This window comes from Peromyscus californicus, unplaced genomic scaffold (assembly GCF_007827085.1).
Source record: "Peromyscus californicus insignis strain IS unplaced genomic scaffold, ASM782708v3 Scaffold_5__1_contigs__length_169319896, whole genome shotgun sequence".
NCBI lineage: Eukaryota > Metazoa > Chordata > Mammalia > Rodentia > Cricetidae > Peromyscus > Peromyscus californicus.
Genome location: NW_026294573.1, coordinates 124,126,752 through 124,151,963, shown reverse-complemented (window position 1 = coordinate 124,151,963; position 25,212 = coordinate 124,126,752). Strand labels below are relative to the sequence as shown.

The 25,212-nt window shown below is 38.9% G+C and overlaps 1 protein-coding gene across 5 annotated transcripts; it reads left to right on the top strand.

Annotated features, from left to right (window-relative positions):
* The first annotated feature begins 163 nt into the window (after positions 1-163).
* Ccnc (cyclin C) lies at positions 164-24,570 on the top strand. 5 transcript variants are annotated; one of them, XM_052716196.1, is made up of 13 exons: positions 167-465; positions 2,821-2,927; positions 4,205-4,289; positions 4,457-4,526; positions 7,803-7,854; positions 13,194-13,249; positions 14,470-14,505; positions 15,137-15,228; positions 15,803-15,870; positions 19,819-19,898; positions 20,133-20,251; positions 21,027-21,120; positions 21,678-24,570. In XM_052716196.1, the coding sequence occupies exons 1-12, from the start codon at positions 434-436 to the stop codon at positions 21,076-21,078; spliced, it is 849 nt and encodes a 282-aa protein (XP_052572156.1). In that variant the 5' UTR covers positions 167-433; the 3' UTR covers positions 21,079-21,120; positions 21,678-24,570. The 5 variants fall into 5 exon arrangements, 4 of the variants coding, with proteins under 4 accessions (XP_052572158.1, XP_052572154.1, XP_052572156.1 ...); XR_008213669.1 differs by lacking the exon at positions 20,133-20,251 and having other exon boundaries at positions 165-465; XM_052716194.1 differs by lacking the exon at positions 21,027-21,120 and having other exon boundaries at positions 166-465.
* Positions 24,571-25,212: the final 642 nt, after the last annotated feature.

The following is a 25,212-nucleotide window of genomic DNA, read 5'->3' as shown; positions in this document are numbered from 1 at the left end:
TGGATTAACAAGATCCCTAAACGGACCCAGATTTAAAACAGCACAGGACCCGAAACCCAGGTAGTGACTGCTCTAGGGCGGAACTCGCCGGAAGTCTCGCGGGAGAGCGTCTCAGCGGCGCGAGCCTCCGCCCCTGTTTACTCTAGTTCCGGTCTCCGGCCTCAGCACGCCCACCGGCAGGCTGCTGTTTGCTCGCTTCCTCCGCTCCCAGGGCGGGCCGGAACTTTTGTCAGCAGGAACCGGTGTACGCGGTTCAGTGTTGTCGACCGGCGTCTAGGCGACGAGGCTGCTGTTCTCTTCCTCCGGCTGCGGTCGCTGTGGGGTGCAGCCCAGCCGGTCAGGTTGAGGAGCGCGGCCGCCTGGACTGGGTCTATGGTCGCTCCGTGGGCCGCTCTGCTGGCTGGTGCTTTTGTATCAGGGCAAGCAGTATTCCATGGCAGGGAACTTCTGGCAGAGCTCCCACTAGTGAGTGAGCTTCCATTTTCTCGCGCGGGACCGGTTCTGGGGCACCGGGAGGACCGGGCCTGCGACTCCTTCCATCCTGGCTGCTCTTGGGGTGTGGGTGAGCCTTCCCCCGAGAAGCTGGGGCTCCGAAGCCGAATGCGCTTGTTCGGCGGAATTTGGGGGACTGTGGAGGGGGCGGGGATGAGCTTGAAGGATGGATAAGAGGACCGATCTCGAAGGAAGACTGAGGCAGTTTCATTTTGAATTTTGGGGTTAGTCAAGTGGGATGATATGGGCACCAGGCACATCGTTCCCGACAGGTATGGCTTGCTTTTGCTAGGTTTTGTTGAGAGCAGCGACGTTATAATCTCTTGTCATTCGCCTTACATGTAGATTTAATATTTATTTACTCAGAGGAGAGGAGTAAGTCCTGCTTACTTGGCTGCTTCCTGGCTCTCCTTTATGCCAAATTGTCGATCCGTTTGTTGTGCCCCCCCCCCCCCCCGGGTTTCTGTGCAGTCCTGGAACTCGCTCTGTAGACCAGGCTGGCCTGGAACTCTTAGATCCGCCTGCCTCTGCCTCCCGAGTGCTGGGATTAAAGGCGTGTGCCACTATTTCCCGACTTCTAGGTTGATGTTTATGCCCCTAGAACATAGCGTAGGTGCTCTCAAAATGTATCCATTTTCATTCATTAGCCAGTGTCTTTTATTTTGCTTTAAAAGTGTGTCTTTTCTAGATTTTATTTCTTCCTTTACCCATCTAAATGAATGAATTTGGGTGTCTGTCAGTGACCATGGAAGGGCTAAATATCTGAAATATTTATCTTTACATGCATTGGTTAAACATGCAGGAAGTTGTGTGATTGGGCTAAGCTTTGAGCAGGTTGTCAACAGAATACATCAAAACTGAACGGGACTTTATACAAGACATCTTTGTTAAAGTAAATTTTAGAGTGAAGAGAATAACAAAATTTTAGTTCTGTGAATTGGATTGGCTCTTTTTCCTCTTTGCCCAAGAACGGGGAAGAAGAAGAAAAGAGTGGGTTTGGAAACCTTTTTCTGGAAAGCTTATTTTCCCTTGTACAAAGTGATGCTAGGGAGATGAAATGCTCATGAAGCATCACTATGGGACATACTATTCTTTGTTGTTTTCACTCACTGAGATGTTTTAGTTAAATTTGAAATACAGAAGCAGGAGACCCAGAAAGACAGGTTAAATTTGAGCCTATAAAGGTCTTACTATAAAGGGTCTGAGAACCTGTGTACTGGTGCTTTGTAAAAATGACAGTATGAGGGAAATCCAGAAAGAGGTAGAGAGTCTTTGAAAAACATCAGGAGATTCTTTTTGTTTTGTTGTTGTTGTTTTTCAAGCAGGGTTTCTCTGTGTAACAGCTCTTGCTGTCCTGGAACTTGCTTTGTAGATTAGGCTGGCCTTGAATTCATGGAGATCTGCAAGCCTCTGCCTCCAGAGTGCTGGGATTAAAGCTGATTCTTGACCCTCAAATTCTGTTTTTTCCTCAAAGGATCTTGCTGAGACTGTAGGTGGGTTGCTGAAAAGCTAGAGAAATCAGATGAATAACTTGCCTGAAAGTTTAAAATGGCATCCATAGCATCCTTTTTTATCGACCAGAACAAATGGGAGTCAGGCATAACAGACTGACACAGAGTTATTAAAGATAGTCAGCAAAGCAGTCACAAGCAGCCTTAAAAACCAAAGGGATTAAATTTTTTTTTTTTTTTTTACCAACAGGACTGTGAAACTTTAGGGGTGATGGGGGAAATGTTGGTTGAAAAAAAATACTTCATTAGAAAAATGTTTAATTTCCTCTGAGGCGGAATTTACTTGAAACAGATGAGCACGTGTTGAACAACTTAAGCATTTCATTGTTGAGTATAATTTACTCAATATTTTAGAGACCTGTTTGAAAAATTAATGCTGAGACTGTGTGTGTGTGTGTGCGCGTGCCTGTGTGTGTGCGTGTGCGTGCGTGTTTTTCAGAGGTAGGCTAGTGCTCTGTCTACCTCTAAGCTACGTTCCTAGCCAGACACTGTCTTTTAAGGATATACTTCCAAAAAAGGAAAAAAGAAGCTGGGTGTAGTGCTGTGTGCCTTGAATCCTAACAGTTGGGGGTGGGGGGATCGTTGGCAGGTGGGGGGGGGGGTGGGGGGGTGTCGTTGGCAGGTGGATCTCTGAATTTGAAGCCAGCCTGGTCTACAGAGTGAGTTCCAGGACAGTTATGGCTACGCAGAGAAACCCTGTCTCAGAGGGGAAAAAAACATGTACTTAGAATATGATCAGCTTGTTAAATCTTAGTGTTTTAGGCGCTTTTGCTTGTTGGCTTTCTATACCATGTTTTAACATCTTTCCTTTTTCTAGTTTGCAGTGGATTTTGGATAAACAAGATCTGTTGAAAGAGCGCCAGAAGGACTTAAAGTTTCTCTCAGAAGAAGAGTATTGGAAGTTACAAATATTTTTTACAAATGGTAAACTCTTAAATTGGTTGAAATAGTATAGTATAGCTGCTCACCTTTGAGACTCTTTTGTGTGGTGATTTTCAGTGGATTATTACAGTCTGTAATTAATGCTTTTATTTGTACATTTATCGTTTAGTGTTCTGGGTAACACTTTTTGCACCTTACGTGTCAGAAGCACAGTGTTAGCTCATCTCCTCAGGCATTTCTCGGGCAGCCCCTTTTAAGGCTGGCTAAAACAAGTAAAAATAAATGATTCTTTAAATTGATATCCTATAGTTGTCATTCTTACCTTATAACTTTACGTTAGCGAAAGGGGGTTTAGTCAAGAAACCTTCACTGTGCTGGGATGGCTTTGTTGCCTGTTATTTTTTTTTAAATAGATTTTTTTTATTGATTTTTTTTTTATTTATTTATTTTTTTTTTTGGTTTTTTGAGACAGAGTTTCTCTGTGTAGCTTTGCGCCTTTCCTGGAACTCACTTGGTAGTCCAGGCTGGCCTCGAACTCACAGAGATCCACCTGGCTCTGCCTCCCGAGTGCTGGGATTAAAGGCGTGAGCCACCACCGCCCGGCTATTGATTTTTTTTTTAAATTAAGAAATTACTCACTCCACATGCTATCCACAGACCCCCCCCCCACCCCCCCAGTCCTCTTTCCCAAGCTACCCCGCATCCCCACATCCCCCATTTATTTGTTTTATGTGTATGGGTATTTTGCCTGCTTGTGTATCTGTACACTATATGTTGTGCCTGGTGCTGAGGAGGTTTGGCTCTCTAGGGACTGGAGTTACAAATGGTTGTGAGCCACCATGTGGATGCTAGGAATACAACTCAGGTCTTCTGCAAGAGGAGGTGGTGATCTCAACTCCTGAGCCATCTCTCAGCCCTGCCACCATGATCTTTAATGCTGTCACTCTCTGCAAATCTACCTTTCTCTTGTGTAGAAGATTAGCTATGGATTTCTTGCTAAAATAACAGTAGCTATTTTAATTTTTAAAACTTTTTATATAGATGATTTGAAAAGCACTAAAATATATAGTAAAAGAAGAATATTTGATATTCAACCTCCTTATCGCAAGATAACTTGTAGGCAGTTTCTTTTTCTTGTTTGTGCATATTGCTATATTTGCAAGTCTTAGGCAGCTGTGGTTCAGAGGGTGTCAGAGAGAGTACCTAGGTGTGAGTGGACATAATTCTAACATGTAGAAATTACTGTTAAAAGCTAATGTTATTAATGTTATTATAATGATGCCAGGTGTTACATTTAAATTTTATTATTTCCCTTTTAGTTATCCAAGCATTAGGTGAACACCTTAAATTAAGACAACAGGTTATTGCTACTGCTACAGTCTATTTCAAGAGATTCTATGCCAGGTACAACTATTTTCTTTATTTTGTTAGTCTGTTTGAAATTCTCTTCTAATTTCCTTATGCCATATATAAGTCATTTGTTTACTATAGAGTTAGGATTCCCTGCTCCTTGATCACCCAGTGTGTTTTCTAAATGGACATCATTTAACTCTTGTCTAATCTTGTTGTAGGTATTCTCTGAAAAGTATAGATCCTGTATTAATGGCTCCTACATGTGTGTTTCTGGCATCCAAAGTAGAGGTATAAAACAATTTTCTGTTCTTCATCAAAGTATATTCACTATGTATAGTTAATCTTTTTTTATATTGCCTTTGTATGGATAATCATGGGGGTGATTTATACAAGATAGTATACATATCTTGCAAATAATTACATTTTTTATTTAATAAATATGGTACTTACTATGTACCAGGTGCTTTAATGAGACCCTTTATAAGTTTTTATTTAATCCTATAACAGTGGAGTATATAGCAGTAGTATCCCTGTAGGGTAAAAGGGCCTTGACCTTGACTTGATCCTGAGACTAGAGCCAGGGAGAGAACACCCTGACCCTGATTTGACCCCAAGCCTGAGACCAGAACCAAGAAAAAGAATCCCACCAATCCCTGAGCTTGCCCAAAATCAGGCCACAAAAATCCCACCAATCCCATGGAAATCTCTGCTCCCCAAGAAACCCTTATAAAACCTGCCTTCTACTCAGTTTTCTGCTGCTTCTCATCCAAACAGAGGCAGCCACCCTCCTGGGTTCTTCCCTCCCAATAAATCTCTTGTGTGAGGTTTGTTGTGTGGTGTGACTTTGTGGTGCCTTGACTCCCAAATGCCAGGATGCCTTTCCCTTAGAGATGCAACACTTCCATAGGGGAAGCCTTTCCTCTCAGAGCTCTAACACTTGCATTGGGTAGACCTTCCCCCTTAGCTGTCAGCGCCTCCATCGGGTAAGCCTTTCCCCTCAGAGCTGTAATACCTCCATTGGGAAACCTTTTCCCTTTAGAGTTGTAACATTTTCATAGGGAAGCCTTTCCCCTCAGAGCTGTGATAGTGCCGTTTGGGGAACCTTTTCTCTTCAGAGCTATAACACTTTCATGGGGAAGCCTTTCCCCTCAGAGTGTAACACTTACAATCCCCATTTTATAAATGAGGAAACTAAGGCATAGAGAGAGCAGCAGTCATACACCTAGTCAGTGGCAGAGCCAATACCTGAGTCCTAAAAGTCTAGCCCTTTATCTTATGACTTAATTGCTTTGCTATCTTTAAAAGACATTGTTGGGCTGAGTGTGGTGTGTATGTCTTTAATCCCAGCACATGGGAGGCAGACGTATGAATTCAAGGCCAGCCTGACCTACGTAGTGAGTTTTGAGTTCCAAGACAGCCAGAGCTATATAGTGAGACCTTGTCTTGAAATAACAACAAGAAGACATTATTTGGTGCTAAGTTGTGTTAAGTACCATGGCTTATCTGCTGTAGCCTAAGAGTTTCTCTGCTTCTCTCCCATACTCTTTTTCTATATTCCTGTCTTCTCTGGTAACAAGCAATAGAGGGAAAGTAAAAGGGCAGGCTAGGATTAGGAAAGGCTATAGCTCTGTAGACTCTTCTCACAAGGAAAAGTGTGGGTGGTGGGAGCAGAAAAAGTAGGTAAGAGAGAAGACAGGTAAGGATATGGACCAGCAACTGGATTTCTGCTCAACGTATTTTTTCAATATTGTTGAGAAAGCTCATCTTTCAGCTATAACCCAAATAGTAGCAGATTTTGAAAACTGGCTGTTTTTCTTAACTAATCCACACAATCTCTAGTCTATTGTTTCTATTCTTGGTAATGTCTTTAGAATATTAATTGTATCCATGTGAATTGAATGTGATTTTAACCTAATAAGTTTATATTCCTTTTGTGTTCATTTTGATTTAGAAGTATCCATGACTTCTTTTTAAATTATCTCCCAAGAAATACTAAAGCCTTTTATAGGAACTTTTGTTAACTCTGTCCATGGTTTCTTGAGATAAAGTTTGAATAAATCTAATTATGGAAGTCAGTTGTAGAGTGCTTGCCTTGCATCCATGAGGCCTGCTTTCAGTCCTTAAGACTGGATTTGTGAAAGATCTTTTTGGATAAAGAGGCCTTGTAGGTGAGGTATATTTTCAGGTTTGGTTGTTGAATTACTTTTTTTTTTTCTTAAAAATCTTTTTTCATACAATATGTTTTGATCACATTTCCCCTCCCCCAACTTCTCCCAGATCCTCTTCCCTTTCCACCCAACTTAGTGTTCTTTTTCTCTCTCTCAAACAAAGCATCATAAAACCAAAAACATAAAACAAAATCAAAACAAACCAAAAAGCCAGAAAGAAATGGAAAGCCTGCAAAACACAAAACAGTAACAAAAACCATGGGGTTCATTTTGTGTTGGCCAGCTACACCTGGGCATAGGGCCTGCCCTAGAGTGTGGTTGATATACCAGTGTCGCTCCACAGGGGAAGCTGGTTTTCCCTCTCCCAGCAGGTATCAGTTGCAGATAGCCTCTTCATCCCCCTCCACTCAGTTTGTTCCATTACATTTTATCTCTAACTGTGACCAGATTTCTGTTTTGTCTAGTAGAATAGAAATTGTGTACAAATCATATTTAATATACACTCCTTAGTTTTTAGTTTTACTTATTAGGGTTTGAAATTTAAATACACACACACACACACACACACACACACACACACACACACACACTAGATTAGGTTATAGAGTACAGATTTCCCCCCACCTCACCCCCAGTTCTTTGAAAAGGGGTTTCCCTATATAACAGTCCTGGCTGTCCTGGAACTCCCTTTGTAAACCAGGCTGACCTGGAACTCATGTCTGCCTGCCTCTGCCTCCCAAGTGCTGGGATTAAAGGTGTATACCCCCACGCCTGGGCCGAATTACAGATTTTTAATTGAAGGTATTTGAATAGTTTTTAATTTGTTAAGTAAAGGCCCAATTCTTGCTTTTTCTGCTTTAAAAGGAAGTAAGTAATTTAGAAATCTTAAGTGGTTTATCTGAAATTAAATGAGAGTATATTTAAAGTACATTACATGATAAATTTTAATTATTTTATAGTGGTAGTATATTAGATTGAAAAGGAAATAACTTACCTAAGAAGCCTTATATTCCATTATAAGTGCTTCATCCTTTCAGGAAGGTTGGTGTTTGTGTGGTCTTCTGAGTAATATCAGCATTTGTTCGTTTGTTGATTGACTGGTTGGTAGATTGATTGTGCTAAGGGTCGAACACAGGGCCTTGCATATCCTTGGCAGGCAGGCAGGCAATACACTTCTGAGCTATACTCCAACCCAAATTATGAAATTTTTTCTAAATTATTGAAATTTTAAGGAAAGGTAATACATTTAGAAATATAAATACTTCATAGATTAAGTACGTAGAAACTGAAGAGGCAGTAAACATGAGAAGAACTTGGAAAAACTTTTTTGAATAGATCTCATATCTTTCATGTTTATTGGGTTAGTAAGTACTTGATCTCATTCACTTTTCTCTAGGAATTTGGTGTAGTCTCAAATACAAGATTGATCGCTGCTACTACTTCTGTATGTAAGTGCAAAAAGTATATTCTGTTTTAAGGATGAAGTCTAAAGAAAGCTGTAACATACAGATTTTGTTTTGTTTTTATGAGCCACATGTACGTGAATTTATTACGGCTCCAAAGACTATCCTTAGCATATTAGACAGGAAAAAAATGTTTGAAAAGATGTTTTTACTGATGTAGTGATGTAGACCTGTAATCTCAGTGCTTGGGAGGTGGAGGTAAAGGATTAGGAGTTCAAGGCTAGCCTCACCTACTTAGTGATTTTTGGGCCAACCTGGGCTATATGAGACTAACTCTAAAAAAAGGGGGGAGGGCTTGTTTTCGTTTTTAATTTATTTTCATTTTATGTTCATTGGTGTTTTGCCTGAATTTATGTCTATATGAGGATGTCAGAAGCCCTGGAACTGGAGTTATAGACAGGTGTGAGCTGCCATGTGGGTGCTAGGAATTGAATCCAGGTCCTCTGGAAGAGCAGCCAGTGCTTTTAACTGCTGAGCCATCTCTCCAGCCCTGAAATTTCTTTTCGACTTATTTTTACTATTTTATGTGTATGAGTGTTTTGTCTGCATGTATATCTATGTACTACATTTGTACTTGGTGCCCAAGGAAGTGATGAGCTTCCTTGTGGGTGCTAGGAATTGAACCTTGGTCCTGGGCAACAACAAAAAGTATTCTTTAATTACTGAGCCAACTCTCCAGCCTAAAAAACAAGTTTTTGTATTCATTACAATATTACTTTTTTTTTTTTTGAGACCAAGTCTCATCTGAAACTTGGACTCCTCTAGCTTTTACTTACCAAGAAGGATTGCTAATCTCCTGGTGAGATTACAGGTGTGGGCCTTCATGCCTAGTTTAAGACAATACTTTTCAGTGGTAAAAAAAATTAGCTGTAATGATGGGAATAATGTATTTTCAAACCTTCAAATTATATGATACAGAAAAGAATGTGACTGTGTAGACAGACAGTCATCTGAGTTAATTTTTGTTTGTTGACTTTTTGAGCCAGGATGTCATATATATAGCCCTGGCTGTCCTGGAACTTACAGAGATTTGCCTCTTGAATTCTGGGATTAAAGACTTTTATCATCACATCTAGCAACACTTGTGTTTTTAAAGAATTGTTTTTAATTATGTGTAGGTGTGTGTTTGCATGTGGGTATATGCATTTGAGTGTAGGTGCCCACGGAGGCCAGAGACATCAGTCCTCGTAGCTGGAATTATATAGAGTTGTGAACTGCCTGGTGTGGGTGCTGAGAACCAAACTCGGGCCCTCTGGAAAAGTGATCTTAACTGCTGATTTCATCTCTAGCCCCAGTTAGGTTAACTTTTACCCCATTTCTGTCTCTTTGTACTTGTGTCTGTCTCTATCCAGTTACATAACCTTTTTAAACAAGTTGCTCTACCTCTTGGCCTTAGTTTGGTTTGTTTGCTTTTAGACTTTTGAGACAGATACTCACTATGTAGTGCTGGCTTGACTCATGATAGTTCTCTTCCCTGAACTCCTAAATGCTGAGATTACAGGCATAACCCACCATCTTTCCCAATTCATATCAAGCCTTTTTTAAATTGTCATGTATGTGCAGTTTGCTGTGTACGTATGCATATTTGTATGTGGTAGACATATGTACTTGTGTGTACATACACGCCAAGACCTGAGGTTAATGTATAGACTCATCCTTCATTTTTCTTCCACCTTAATTTGTTGAGGCAGGGTCTCTCCATTAAACCCAGAGCTTGCCAATATGGCTAGTCTTGCCACTACAGCTTACTGTGGGGGAGCTCCTGTCTCTGCTTTCTGCTGGAATCACAGATGGACTGCCATACACATAATTTATGTCTGGGGATCCAAACTCTGGTTTCCGCATGCTTGTAGCACTTCAACTGCTGAAACATCTTCCTAGACCACATCTTAGGCTTAAGGGTAGAAGTTTGCTGTAAAACTTTAATAACACCATACATATGTCACCTTAATGATGCTTTGAATTGTTTTCTGGAAACGTATCTAATCTATTGTCTAATCTGCAAGATGGAGAGTTATGATGAGGATAAAACCAGTTAATATGTACAGCATGTTGAACAATGCCTTGCTGTTTCTTTTCTAGGATTATTATAACAAAATACCAGATTGGATATTTAAACAGAAAGGTATTTTCTCAAAGTTCTAGAGTCTGAAGGTCCAAAAACCAAGGCACCAACAAGTTTGGTTTCTCTTGTGGCCTCCTTGTTTGGCTTTTATGGTTATTTCATTGCCCTTCGTGTGCCTGCACCTTTACTTTCTTTCTTTCTTTCTTTTTTTTTTTTTTTTTTTAAGATTTGTTTATTTGATGCATATAAGTATCTTGCCTGTATGTACATCATGCTGGTGCTATGGAGATGAGAAAGAGAATATTGTATCCCCTGAAATGGAAGTGATAGACGTAATAGTGACGGCCATGTGGATGCTAAGAACCAAACTTGGATCCTCTGCAAGAGCCACAAGTGTTCTTAACCACTGAGTCATCTCTCATCCCTCATGTGTCTTCCACATCATATTAAAACAGCAGTAGTCGGGGGTGTGGTGACAGACGCCTTTAGTCCCAGCACTTGGAAGACAAGGGCAGGTGGATCTCTGTAAGTCTGAGGCCAGCCTGGTCTACATAGTGAGTTCCAGGACAGCCAGAGCTACTTAATGAGACCCTGGGTGGGTTGGGGGAGGGACCAGCAGGTAGACATTCTGTTGCTGTGAAGAATATTGAGTGAAGCAGTTCTTTTGTTGTTGTTGTTGACTGTTTTGTTTTGTTTGTGAAGCAGTTTTGAAGGAAGGATTTATTTTGACTCATAGCTTCAGAAGTTTCTGTCTGTGGTTTGCTGCTTCCGTCACTTTTAAGCCTCTGGTGAAGCAGAAACATCACAATGAAAGGGTATGACAGGGAGAGCTACTTACTTCATGATGGCCAAGAAGCAGAGGGTGGAGGAGACTGAGGACAGGAAGTATCTCTTTAGTGGCACTCCGCCAGGGATCTGCGTCCTCTAATTAGGCCTACCACCCACAGCTCTACCACCTCCCATTGGGACGTTCAGTTAGGACTCCATCAGTGTTTAGAAACTTCATCTTTCTGTGATGGCATCCTCCAGCTGATGACTTAGCCTTCAGCATATGAGTCCCGGGGGATACTTTATGTCCAAACTACATCAAGCCATCCTTTGACCTAATTTAACCTTTACCTCTTTTTAAAAATGATTTAATATGTGTATGTGTGTTTGGTATTTGCATGTGCATATGAGCACCCGAAGAAGCCAGAAAAAGGGTGTTGCATTCCCTGGAGCTGTAGTTACAGGCAGATGTGAGCCTCCTCACACGGGTTGAGAACTGAACTCTGATGCTCTGCAAGAGCAGTGAGTGTTCTTAACCGCTGAGCCTCTTTATTGCTGTAAAGGTCTTCTCCAGGTATAATCCCCTTCTGAGATGATAGGGGTAGGACTTAAGCATGCAAATTACTGATTTTGTTTCTTTTAGTTTTTTGAGACAGTTTTACTACATAGCCTTGGAGAGATGGCTCAACCCTGATGACCTGAGTTTGATCCCTAGAACCCATAAGATGTCCTCTAAATTCTACCCACATCATGGTGTACGTGTGTGCATGCACAAACACAGAATGAATAATAGATGTTTAAAAAATGTGGATCCAGTGGTAGTAGCGTATGTCTTTAATCCCAGCACTGTGGAGGGTAGAAGCAGGTGGATCTCTGAGTTCAAGGCCAGCCTGGTCTACAGAGTGAGTTCCAGGACAGCCAGGACTAAAAAAAAGTGGGTCATATTGTTTTAGCATAGGTGGAATAGAAGCTGACAGCATAAGGTAAATCTAGTCTCATTGGAGGCATTAAGTGTCCAAATCCAGGGGTTAGTGATGTGTATTGATTACAAACTTTTTTGAAACAGGATCTCACTGTCTAGACCAGACTGGCCTCAGACTCAGAGAGATCCACCTGCCCTCCCTATTGCTGGGATTAAAAACATAAACCACTGTCTGGTCCTGTGCAGACATTATTTTACCTTGTTGATTCTCTGCCATTAATAGGAACCTGTTTTATTTGTATACTTTATACCCTACTTACACATAAAGGAATTCCAAAACCCAGAAACCTAAATGGAAACATTTTCAAAATAAGGAAAAGAAAGAATACGAATTTCCTCATGTTGAAATAGTTCTAGGTTTCAGATCTTGGCAGATGTTACCTAAATTATGTGTACAGTACTTAATTTATAAAATACCCTTTTTGAAAATGTAATACAGAAAAGCACAGAATTCCCCTCGTTTTGAGTGAAGGAAGTCACTAGTACCAATGGAAGGATCTATAAACCAGAGCTGCTAGAGCTGCCAGTTGCTACCCTAATTGGTTTAAGTATTATAACCTAATGACTTGAATACAATTTTCTCAATAGTACTTAAGTATGTGTAACTCTTGACTTCTTGAGGAGATAACAGTTGTTTTTCATTTGTACTTTATTAGTGAGTACAAATGGTAACAATATTGTATAAGAAAATGACTTTGCATGTATCATGGTGTAGCAGATCTCTTACCTTGAGGCCTGTCTAGCATACATAGCAGGTTCCAGGCTAGCCAAGGCTACATAATGATACCTTGTCTCAAACAAAAAACTAACAATAAATAAATACATTTTTGTATTTGTTTAAGAATAAATACATTTACATATTTATGTCTTGGTAAAGAAGCACTTATAAGCTCAGAAAATATCAATTAGTTAAAAAAAATTCTTTAGTCTCAGATAATCACAGCTGATTTTGGTATATTATCCTAACTTCCCTCCCATTTTTTGTTAATAGGTTGCTATATATTTGTCCTGTATCCATTCTAAGATAAATACAGGCAAACAGAAAAATACCAATCTAGAGTTGTAAAGATTTTAGAGATGTTAGAATCTATTGATTTTTTTCAGTCTTTTAATCTTTTAAAAAGCAGTAGAAGCTTTTTCCTTTTCTTCCTCCTTTCCCTTCTTACCTCTCTTTCCATATCCTTCCCTCCCCGCTTCCCCTCTTCCCTTTTCCTTTACCTCTGCAGTCTTCTTGCCTATACTCCAAGTGCGGGGAATGAAGGCACATGGCACCATTCCAGCATGAACCTTTATTTGAAATAAAATTGAAGCTTTCCAATTGTATAGGCAAACTCAATCTTTGTCCTTCCTGGAAACAAAGCTCTAAATCTTTTAAGTATTTCTGAGAGCTCCTATTGGAGGTAGTAAGTACAGCCTACCTTCTAATATTTTTTGCTATGTTAAAGGAATTTTGGATAAATTCATGTTGGCATTTTCTTGATTTTAATTGTTTTGTTTTGTTTCTTATAGTAAAAACTAGATTTTCATATGCTTTTCCAAAGGAATTTCCATACAGGATGAATCATGTAAGTATATTAAATAAAATTTCATATTAACTGACTTCATTTTATATTAGAATAAACTTCATAGTCTCAGGAATGGGAGTTTCAAGTAATATGGGAGTTTCAAGTAACTTAAAAAATAAATAAATAGCCGGGCGGTGGTGGCGCACGCCTTTAATCCCAGCACTCGGGAGGCAGAGCCAGGCGGATCTCTGTGAGTTCGAGGCCAGCCTGGGCTACCAAGTGAGTCCCAGGAAAGGCGCAAAGCTACACAGAGAAACCCTGTCTCGAAAAACCAAAAAAAAAAAATAAATAAATAAATAAATAAATAAATAAAAGCCAGGCGATGGTAATGCACGCTTTTAATCTTAGCACTTGGGAGGGAGGCAGAGGCAGGCAGATGGATCTCAGTAAGTTCAAGGCCAGCCTGGTCTACAAAGTGAGATCTAGGATAGCCAGGACTCTCAAAACAAACAAAAAATCTCAATATGTTTTTTCTGGTAATAGTTAACAGGAGTGATTATTAATCTTAGGTGCCAGTTAAATCACCTTAGGAAGTTGTTGTTGTTGTTTGTTGGTAGGGGAGGGGTTTGGCTTTTTGAGACAGGGTTTCTCTGTAGTCCTGGCTGTCTTGGAACTCTCTGGCTCACTCTGCAGACCAGGCTGGCATCTGTCTCCTGAGTATTGAGATTACAGGCATGTGCCACCATGCCCAGCTTAAATTTGAAGTTTCAAGCAGTTCTAACAGTTTTTTTGTTTTTGTTTTTTTTGTTTTTTTAAGTAGCAAGAATTCTGGGGTTGTAGCTCAGTAGTAGAGTAAATGCTTAGCATATCTGGGACTTTGGGTTCAATCCCAAGTTACTACCACCACCACCCCAGAAGAAGACCATGATACTGCCTTTTCCTTATAAGGATTTAAAACATGTAACAGTAAAATGCTATTTTTTGCCAAGACTCCCTATTTGCTGTTTACTCTAAGCACTCGGGAGGCAGAGGCAGGCAGATCTCTGTGGCTTTGAGGCCAGCCTGGTCTACATAGTTGGGCCCTGACTCAAAAAACAGATAAAACTCGTAATTTTTATTGTGAATATTAATGCTAATATAAGTTACTGTGTTTATTTTCTTGATTTAGAAATTTTATGTAAGACTGGTAAATGACTTAATTTGTCTGCATCTGTAAGTTGTTAAACAACAAAGAATATTCATGTAATTATGCTTATTTTCACTGGATTTTTTTTAAACAGATACTAGAATGTGAATTTTACCTTTTAGAATTAATGGTATGTATATTTTTTCATAATACAGTAAAACAATTTAATGAATTGTTCTGAAGGGAGGTATATTTTAAATTTATCCAAATGATATGTGATGGCAAAATCATAGAAATATAATAGCATCATCACTTATTCCTTTCTGAGACCTATAAAATAATTTGTATATCTTACTTGGGCTTGAAAAAAAATGTCTTTTATTTTATTATAACTATAATAAAGACTACAAGCAAATAAGCCAGGAAGTTAAACCACTGTAAACTGTGTGCACAGTTTGTGTTTATGTGCAGAGTTAAAGATAGATTGTGTCTTGGGCAGAATTCTGCTCCTCCATGAGAATTATGGATTTATAGGCTAATAAGAGGTGTCAGTGTGTTGCAGATGTGACACTTTGAGTCTCTAAGGGAAAAAAAAAAATGAAAACTGACTGTCTGGCAACTGATTTACCAAGGTGTATTCCAGAGAAAGCCCTGCCTTCACTGTCACAGTAGCTGGGGTCATATTTGAGTAAGAATAAAAAAGAAGCAAGTAAGAGATAGAGAAATTAATCTGAAATACACAGAACAGTTAGTTGGAAAATGATATAGTTTTGTGTTGTAATAAACCTGCTTTTATACATATATTTTTCAACTGTTTCTAGGATTGTTGCTTGATAGTGTATCATCCTTATAGACCTTTGCTCCAGTACGTGCAGGACATGGGCCAAGAAGACGTGTTGCTTCCCCTTGCATGGTAACTAGAACAGAAGTTACTCATATGTGACATGATACTAGACGGGAGGGTTGACAACTGAGTATGTGGTTTGGTATTACAAAGTGCCCCAAGACAGTATATTCAGCAGCTACCTGCTTGTTAAATTTTAATGGCTACAGTGGTATAAGTCATAAAGTCATCCATGTCTTGAATTACCTATTTGATAAGTATTTCTTTTAATGTTTTATATGAAAACATGACTTTACATGAAAATTTAAGAATAAATTTTTTTCAAATAATACTTTTTGATTGGATTCAATGTAAACCCATTTCAAATTATGGCTTTTTCATTTTACTTTTTATTTTCCAAAAATGTGAAACTTTTATTTTACATAATTTGTTATGGGGTCCCAAAATCGAAAATAAGTTAGTTTTATATTCAGTAGTGGGTATCACTTTGTTGTCACATTCACACATCCATTGTTTTGCCTCTGTTTTCATGTGTGGCTGTTCTCAGAAATAGAACAGGGTTGTAAGTGTACAGAATGGGAGAAGTTCCGTAGTCAGTGACGTGAATGTGCTGTTAGTAACATTAAGATTTACATTTCTACAGGAGGATAGTGAATGATACCTACCGCACAGATCTTTGTCTGCTGTATCCGCCTTTCATGATAGCTTTGGGTATGTAAATTTGGGGTGCCTTTAGTGGTTAAACTGTTTCTGCCTATTTAGGTTATGCTAAAATACATTTCACCTGATGGTAATTTATGTTTTTATGTAGTAGACTAATCCTTGAATGTGAGCTTTCAGTAATACGCACTACAACAGATTAGCATTATTGTCCCCTCAGCCCCCTTCTTTGGTAATTTTCCCCCCTTAATTCATTTAAAATATTTTAATCAGTACCTAAACAATGTTTTTGTTTGCTTAAAGGGGAAAATGTAGGTTTAAATCTGCTGTTATTAGTTGTCTTTGAGTATCTGGTTTTGATTTCCATTTCTGGACCCAAGAGCTTAAGGAGAGAAGCGTCTGTGCTTGTGTTGCTAGGAGAAGTTAGCTGGCCTCCCACGGCGTGGAGAAGGGATGCAGTGATGGGCTAGAGTAGACTACGTTTAGACATTGCTTTCTTTCTTTTTTTTTTTTTTTCCGAGACAGGGTTTCTCTGTGTAGCTTTGCACCTTTTCTGGGACTCACTTGGTAGCCCAGGCTGGCCTCAAACTCACAGAGATCCTCCTGGCTCTGCCTCCCGAGAGCTGGGATTAAAGGCGTGCGCCACCGCCGCAGCCGCCGCCGCCACCGCCGCCACCACCACCACCACCACCACCACCCAGCAGACATTGCTTTCTTTACACTTGTAGAAACAATTAGCTAATTTTTCTGAGTTTGTAAAATTGTGGGAGGGATAATAACTTTATAAAGAATTGTTTCAGTAGTTAAGTGAAATGTCCTATAGAACACCAAATGTCTGTTATATCCTAGGCACTTAATAGTTTCTGCTCCTTTTTTCTCTCCTGTTGATTCTCATGGCTCCTTTCTTACACCACCACCCCCTCTTTAAATTAATCCAGACTTCGTTTTCTTTTAATTTTTCCCCATACTTAATTTCACTGGATGGGTTTCTTCTCTCTCTTTTCAGTTATGTCTTTTTTCATTGCTCTTTTAGATTTATTTTATTTTATATGTATGAGTATTTTGGCAACACGTATATGTAACACACTCATGGCATAAGCCCTTGAAGGCCAGAAGAGGGCACCAGATCCCCTGGAACTGAAGTTAGAGATCGTTGTGAGCCTTCTGTGGATGCTAGGAATTGAAGGGAAGTCCTCTGCAAGAGCAGCAAGTACTCTAAACAGCTGAGCCATCTCTCCAGCCCCCCTTTTCAGTTACTTCATAAACATCTCTGGTTTTCATCTTTATAGTACAGGTCACACATGAGCTATACTTAACAGCTCTACACTGGACTTGGTGGGATTCTGAGGTAACACCAGTGAGAAAAGATGCTGGGTTTATATAGATAGGAAGGAAGAAATAGCAGGGCACATGGCATGATTTTGCCATCTCTGTGTGGTCTATGTTCCCCTTAGGGAGTCTTACTGAAATGTGTGGCTTTTATAATCTTTTATGTGTTGAAACATTAAAGTAAATGTGTTTATGGGTGAGCATTGACAAGTTCATGTGAAGGTGTGGTACACATAGTGGAGGTTAGAGGTCAACCCTTGTCATTCTTCAGGAGTCATCTTTTTTTTGTTTGTTTGTTTTTGTTTTACAAGACAGGGTTTCTCTGTTTAGTCCTTGCTATCCTGAAACTCACTTTGTAGACCAGGCTGGCCCCAAATTCAGAGATTCGCCTGCCTCTGCTTCCTGAGCGCTGGGATTAAAGGTGTGCGCCACCACTACCCAGCATCATCTACCTTCTTGAAACGGTACCTCACTGGGACCTAGGGCTCATTTATTAGATTAGGCTGACTGGTCAGTGAGCCCCAGAGATTACAAGTGTTTGCCATCATTTCCAACATTTTCTTTTATGTGTATGGGTGTTTTGCTTACATGTATGCCTATGCATTGTGAGCATGCATTGCAGAAGCCAGAAGAGTGTATTGGCTCCTCATGATTGGAGTAACAGTTGGTTGAGTCATCATGGCTTCTGGGAATTGGACCCAGATACTCTAGAAGAGCAGCTAGTGCTCTTAGCCTGTTGAGCCATCTCTCCAGCCCTAGTCCCATGCCAACGTTTTTTTAATGTGGGTGTTGGGAATTGAACCCAGTTCTTATGCTTGCACTGCAAGCACTTTACCAACTACACTGTCTCCACAGCCTGAGTCTGTTCAGCTGAGATCGTGTGCCTGATCAGTTCTTCATGTCTGTGGTCCTTACATAGCTCCATTTGACACTTTACTGACCCCTCATTAGCCTTGCCCAGAGTGTATTAACTTTTTAAATTTTGTTGCTAGCATGGTGATCTAGTGCTAGTTAGTAACTTTAGTTGGAAATTAAGTAGTTTCCAAACTAAGGGTTCTTTGATCTTAGCTATATATGTTGGTTATCTCAGTTGTCTGTCCCTTCTGTAATCTAGCCATCTTTTTCATCCAGTTTGGTGATGGGTCTCCAGCATCCTTATGCTTATTACAGTTATATCATATCCTACATACTATTGAGCTGGGCTTGTGATTCTAAATACAGGCTAACATCCCTCACACTCTCACAGGAAATATTTGGCATCCAAGGAGATGGACCTGGATTTCATAGTGAAATGAGATGCTGCTGGCATCTCATGGGTATAGAAACCAGGGATGTTGTTCAGCTTTTTTTTTTTTTTTTTTCCCTTCCGAGACAGGGTTTCTCTGTTGCCTGTCCTTGTTCTCACTCTGTAGACCAGGCTGGCCTCAGAACTCACAGAGATATGCCTGCCTCTGTCTCCCGAGTGCTGGGATTAAAGGCGTGTGCCACCACTGCCCGGCTGCTGTTCAGCATACTTTACCACACAAGACAGTCTGTTTTGTTTTTGGTTTTTTGGGTTTCTTTTTTTTAAGATTTATTTATTTATTTTATGGATATGAGTGTTCTATCTGCATGTACAACTTTATGTCAGAAGAGGGACATCAGATCCCAGTATAGATGGTTGTGAGCCATGTTGCTGGGAATTGAACTCGGGACCTCAGGAAGAGCAGCTCTTAACCACTGAGCTATCTGTTCAACCCCCAAGACAGTCTTAAAAGCTTGTCTAACCAAACAACCGTCGTGGAAAGGTCAATAAATGCTTAAGTGAAATTTAGCTTTTTAAAATTTACATCATATCCCCTAAGGATGGGTTCTATTAATTGGAACTAAAGATTAAGGTCTAGGGATGGAGAGTCTGGGATGGACATTCTGGGGTATGACATTTGGGTGAGGTCTGCTTCTGTAGACAGCCAAAGATCACCAGGTCATTAATAATATCCCAGCTTTCTGGATAGAAGCATTTTATTTCCTCCTTTGAGGAGACATCCATGTGTAATGAACATTCCTGGTTCCTCCAGCAGTCTGTGGATGCAAGGACTTCTGTGCGCCCAACAAACATTTTTAAGACTTGCAGTTCGTTGGTGAGGTGGGCTCTGTTTTCTGTCACTGACTACTTTGCACTACTGTTCATAGGTGATTTTCCCTGTTTACTTTTCTTGGTTGGAGTTGTTTCTCTTGTACAAATCTGCCCTCAGGGCCCCACACCTGACCAGGATACAGTGAAGACAGGGTGTCAAGAACTGTCCTGCAGCCGGAAGTTTTTCTCTGTATCATTAAATTAATAAATGGTCTATTAAGTGTTGATGCACAATGTAAAGTGTTTGTAATCTCAACATTGTAACTTACTTTAGAAAAAGAGTATTGGGGGCTGGAGAGATGGCTCAGAGGTTAAGAGCACTGAATGCTCTTCCAGAGGTCCCGAGTTCAATTCCCAGCAACCACAAGGTGGCCCACAACCATCTGCAATGAGATCTGGCACCCTTTTCTGTATACATAATAAATAAATCTTTAAAAAAAAAAAAAAAAAAAAGAAAAAGAGTATTGGAAAATATGATAAAATCTCTATGAAAATCTTTAGTTCTAAGACTGTTTGTCGGTAAATTTGAACAATTGTTTCTAATTTTTTTCCAGCTTGCCTACATGTAGCCTGTGTTGTACAACAGAAAGATGCTAGGCAGTGGTTTGCGGAACTTTCTGTGGACATGGAGAAGGTACTCTTATCTTTTTTTTTTTTTTTTAAACATAGTCTCGCTGTGCAGCCCCATCTTTCCTGAAACTTGCTATGTGGATCAGGCTGGCTCCAGTGCATGGAAATCCACCTGCCTCTCTCTCCCAGGTGCTGGGATTAAGGCATGTGCCACCATGATCTGCATGATGTGTGTTCTTGATATGCTAAAACCTTGCTAGTTTTTGCTACTGATAGCTTTTGAAATATTTTCTTCTAGATTTTGGAAATAATCAGGGTTATTTTAAAACTATATGAGCAGTGGAAGAATTTTGATGAGAGAAAAGAGATGGCAACTATTCTTAGTAAGATGCCGAAACCAAAACCACCTCCAAACAGGTATATTTTAGACCTAATTACTGATTTGATTTCACTGTATAGTGTACTCAGTTATATTTTTCTTAGATTGTTCCATCTTTTATCTTTTTCTAAAAACTTATACTAAAATTTCTTGATTTCTGTCTATGTAATTTCTGTCTTGATAAGTTGAAGATGTCTCAGTTTTAAGATAAAAAATTCTCTGTCTAGCAACTTCCTAATGCAATGGAGGTCTATTACAGGTATCCCTCAACATATAGTCACATTCTGTACATAAATGGAACTGGATTAGGCACACTTACTTGAAATTCAGAGATAAAAAGCTCAAAAAAATTCTTTCCATTTGACTCTCTGCCATCCCTCTCCTTTCAGTAATGATTATTTTATACATTTCAGTAACCATTTTCAAAAATTTTGATGATCTGATATACAAAAGATAATAAATTTTGACTTCTGAGTGATCCTATGATCCATAGCACACAGTTACATATAATTTTGTAAAAATGAACCTCCTCTGCTAAGAAGTTTTTGTTGTTTTAATTGAATCTGCTCACTTAGTTGAGTGGCCCTCCGCCCTCACTGTGTGTCAAATCATACAAAGAAGAGAAAGAGGTGAAAAGGGAAATGAATGCTGTCGGCTTAGTTGTTACTTTAAAAGGTCATGAACACTAAGATGCACTTATAGACTGCTCTGGTTACAGTGATGTTACAGTTGAGAAGAAAATGATGCTTACTGTTACTAGGAGCTGCTTAAGGCAGTCATTCAAACAGCTACCTTTGGATGCGTTTTTTACAGAAGCTCCCTGAGTGATTCTCCACTAATGGCAGGGCCTGAAGCTGCAAGATGATGATGGACAAGATAAGGCAATCTCCTATTGTCACAGTTACTGGTATTTTCAGCTTTAGTTATTTTTATTTTAATATTCAGCATTTTTCTAGGAAATTACCATATTTTTTAATGTATAAAGGTTTGTTATTACCATATGATTTTATGATGTCAGTGGACAGCAGGTTTTTTTGTTTTTGTTTTTGTTTTTGTTTTTTTGAAAGACACCTTGGATTTTCCTAAAGAATAGAAGTAGCGTTTTACATGTCTGATTTGATTTTGTAGGAAATTTGTCCAGAAGTTGTAATCTCTATGTTGAGTGATACCTGTAATAATAGTGAAATCCCAAGCGCTAACTTACATCTCTGAATGTGTATGGACACTAACTTCCAGAATGCTTGTTGTGTATGAGGGCCCAAAGTTACAGAAGAATAAAAACATAAAACCAAATGTTAGTTTTCTGGATTTTGATTTTCTACACCTGTGTCTTATAGTCAGGAATGTCTTTGTTTTGTAGAATTGTGCCACAGAATAATAAACTTCAGAAACTAGTAGTATTATCAGGTGTTGAAAATGAATCTTTTAATTGGCATAAAATTTCTTTCTTCCCCATTTGAACAGTGAAGGAGAGCAGGGTCCAAATGGAAGTCAGAACTCTAGCTACAGCCAATCTTAAAACACCCTGAAGAATCCTGTAGTGGACCACTTGGAAGTAAAGCATTGGACAGTTTGAGTAATGTCTTCATTGGAAATCAGATGCAAACGAATAGCTTGTTTCTATCAAGCCTACTGGGAAGTGACTTAATTTTCACAAAATAAGTTTTCCTTACTTAATTTGATTCTAGTGTGTAATTTATTAAATCTTAATTATAGAATTTAGTAAAGCTCTAAGGGGACATTTTAGACATACGCAGACATTTCAGAGTTAACTTCTCTCCCACACAAATGTACGCACACACAATAATACTGGGTTTTTGATTAGGATAATTGAAGTTTTTATTAATAGCTTTTTTAAATAAGGCAGGAGACATGAAATGTCATTTGTTTAAAATTCTCTTTGGACATTAAGGGACCAAAAAAAAGGACATAAAAAGTCAGTAAGAGCCCTTTACCCTCCCCAGTTAAATTTTAAAACTTTTATTCTTAAACAAATTAAATCTTAGGAAAAATTATAATGTTTTGGAATGGTATTTATAATTTGAGGGAGATTAATCAAGAACTTACTGATTTTTAAAATGTATTTTATTCAATACTTTTTGTATCATCACAGAAGATACTAGCCCAACCTGTTAGAAAAGTGCAATATGTATAGTATGCTTTGACATTTTAAAGGTTATATTGACTTATTAGCTGTTTTGAAATGCTGGGAAACCTGAAAGAAAAAGTTATTTGCATTTAATTCACAGTTAATAAGCATTTTAAAAGTTCAGTTTACTGAAACAATGAAGTTGAAATTTGGGTGAAATTTTAATGTTCATCTTTAACCTGTACTGGAAATTTTTATGAGATGCATACACCCCAGTCTAATTTTGTGTTTTAGTGTGAGCTGACAGATGTACAGTAAGTATTCTAAGTCAAGAACCTAGTCAGAGTGGGGCGGTGGTGGCATACGCCTTTAAACCCAGCACTTGGGAGGCAGAGCCAGGTGGATCTCTGTGAGTCCAAGGCCAGCCTGGGCTACAGAGCGAGATCCAGGACAGGCACCAAAGTTACACAGAGAAACCCTGTCTCGGGGGAAAAAAACAAAACAAAACAAAAAACAAAAAAGAACCTAGTCAGGTTTCAGGCTAGTGTGATACTGGCCATTCTTAATTTTTGTGAGTGTAGACTTCAGAATAAATGTTACATCTGTGGGACTGGTATCACTGGAACTTCATAAATTACTCATTTTCTTCAGACTTGAAGGAAGAATGACAAAACTTGGAGTAATGGAATATTAATGTGTAGTTTTGCACTTATAAAAAATAAATCATGAAAAAAATTAAGCATTGACTTCCTAGTTAAAATTAGAAGAATAAAAGTTAAGTTCTTCAGCTATATTTACTAGTGTCTTGAATTCATCTTGTTACGTTTTACTTAGGTTTTCTGAGAACCTTTCTGCATGTTAAATTAACACCCGTTATACTTTGTAAAGGGGTGATTTCATATGGTTTATGAATAGATTGTAAGGAAAGTCTTGATTCCTTACGGAGAACATCATATGAGCTGGAAAGGAGACACATTGGTACCAATACGGAACCTCCTAAGGTTGTATAAGGATAAGAAAAAGAAAACAAGCTCTCTGCAGGCCTTAAGGAGTGAATCTGAGCTTAGCTTGGATGCTTGGTGATTGCTCATTACAGTCATTAGCTATAGTTTTATCTTCAAGCTTTTTTTTTCCAGTTTATTTTTTCAGTCTACTCTTTGTGCTTCATGGTTTTCTTTGCAATCTCTTACTGTAGAAAATTAAAAGTTTACAAGAGCAGACAGAGCAGTGTAATAAACCTCCATGTGTGTATGATCTAGCCTCAACAATTACTGATTCATAGTCAGTTTCACCTTTTTTCAACTTCCACACAGTCTCCAGTTTGCATATTATTTTGAAGAAAATTCCAGACATATTGTTTCATCCGTAAATATTTCAGTATGTGCTCCTGAAATGTAATGGCTCCTTAAAACACTATAAAAGTACTTTTGAAGTGTTTTTTTTATACTTTTTTGTACTTTACTTAAAAGTAATGAAAATAATTATCAAATATTACATTAAAAGTTTCAGTTCAGAGCAGAGTGGCGGTGGTGCATGCCTTTAATCCCAACACTCGGGAGGCAATGCCAGGTGGATCTCTGTGAGTTCGAGGCCAGCCTGGTCTACAGAGCGAGATCCAAGAGAGGCTCCAAAACTACACAGAGAAACCCTGTCTCAAAAAAAAAAAAAGTTTTCAGTTCCCTGGGAGTTGCAGAACAGTCTATGTATTCATTTATAAATCCTTTTACTTTTAGATTCATGGATTCTTCCTCCATGTTACTAAAAAAAAAAATCCTGGTTTTCATTTGTTAATCTATGAAGTTTCCCATAGCCTAAATTTTGCTGTGGGCATTGTTAGCATGCCATTTAGTGTGTTTTCTTTCTCCTTTGTATTTTTGTAAATTGGCAATTGAATATGAAGGTCGATCACGTGGAGATCCTTTTTGTTTTGGCTAGACTACTGTATAAGGTGGCAGTCTCTTCCATTAGTAAGCACATAGTGGCTGTTGCTGTATTGTCACCCACATGACAAGTATTGTTTTTCAGAATCAATTACTGTCTTAGGCACACTGTCCAGTATCATAGCCACCAGCCACTTAGGGTTGAACGGTTACCATGTGGCTTGTCTGAATGCAGATATGCTGTAAATGTGCAAACGTGTTGGATTTCAGGTACTTATTACAAAACAAAAGAATGTTAAAAAAAATCTCAATTTGTTTATAACCATTATGTGTTTTAAATGATAATATTTTGGATACATAGAATTAAATAAAACATTATTAAAATTAATTTTTCTTGTTTCTTTTTAATTTTTTAAATGTAGGAACATTTAAAATCACAGCGTGGCTTGCATTGGACAGTGCTGCTGCCAGATAATAATGAAAATGTTAAGACTCCTGTCTCATTCCACCTACCTCTCATTCCCATTTCCTGCTTTTCTTTTTAACTTGTAGTCATTTCTCTGCTATATACTTCAACATTTCCAATTAGCAAGCTCCTAATATATATAATCATTAATTTGAGCATTTACTGTATGTCAAATGTACATCATGTGCTGAGTTTGAGCTAGTTCTCAGAGTAGCTTTACTCCAGAGATGAGAACTCAGTCATAGTTGAAGTAAGCGACAGCTTAGATACAGATTCTAATCCATAAAACCTGCTCATCTGAACTCCAAATATGTTACCATGCTACCTCTCCGCTTACTCTCCCCTTTGTATTCCTTTTTTATTTATTTTCAATTGTAAATATTACCTTACTATGGAAGATGGAAGGTCTTGCTTTCTCTCACATTTCCCTCTCTCCCCTATGATGGGACTTCTATCATTTAATTGTACAGTTTGAGCTGGCCCACAGCTTTAGTACTAGCACTTAGGGTATGGAGACAGGAGGATCAGAAGTTCAAGTCTAGCCTGATCTACATATGAACAGTT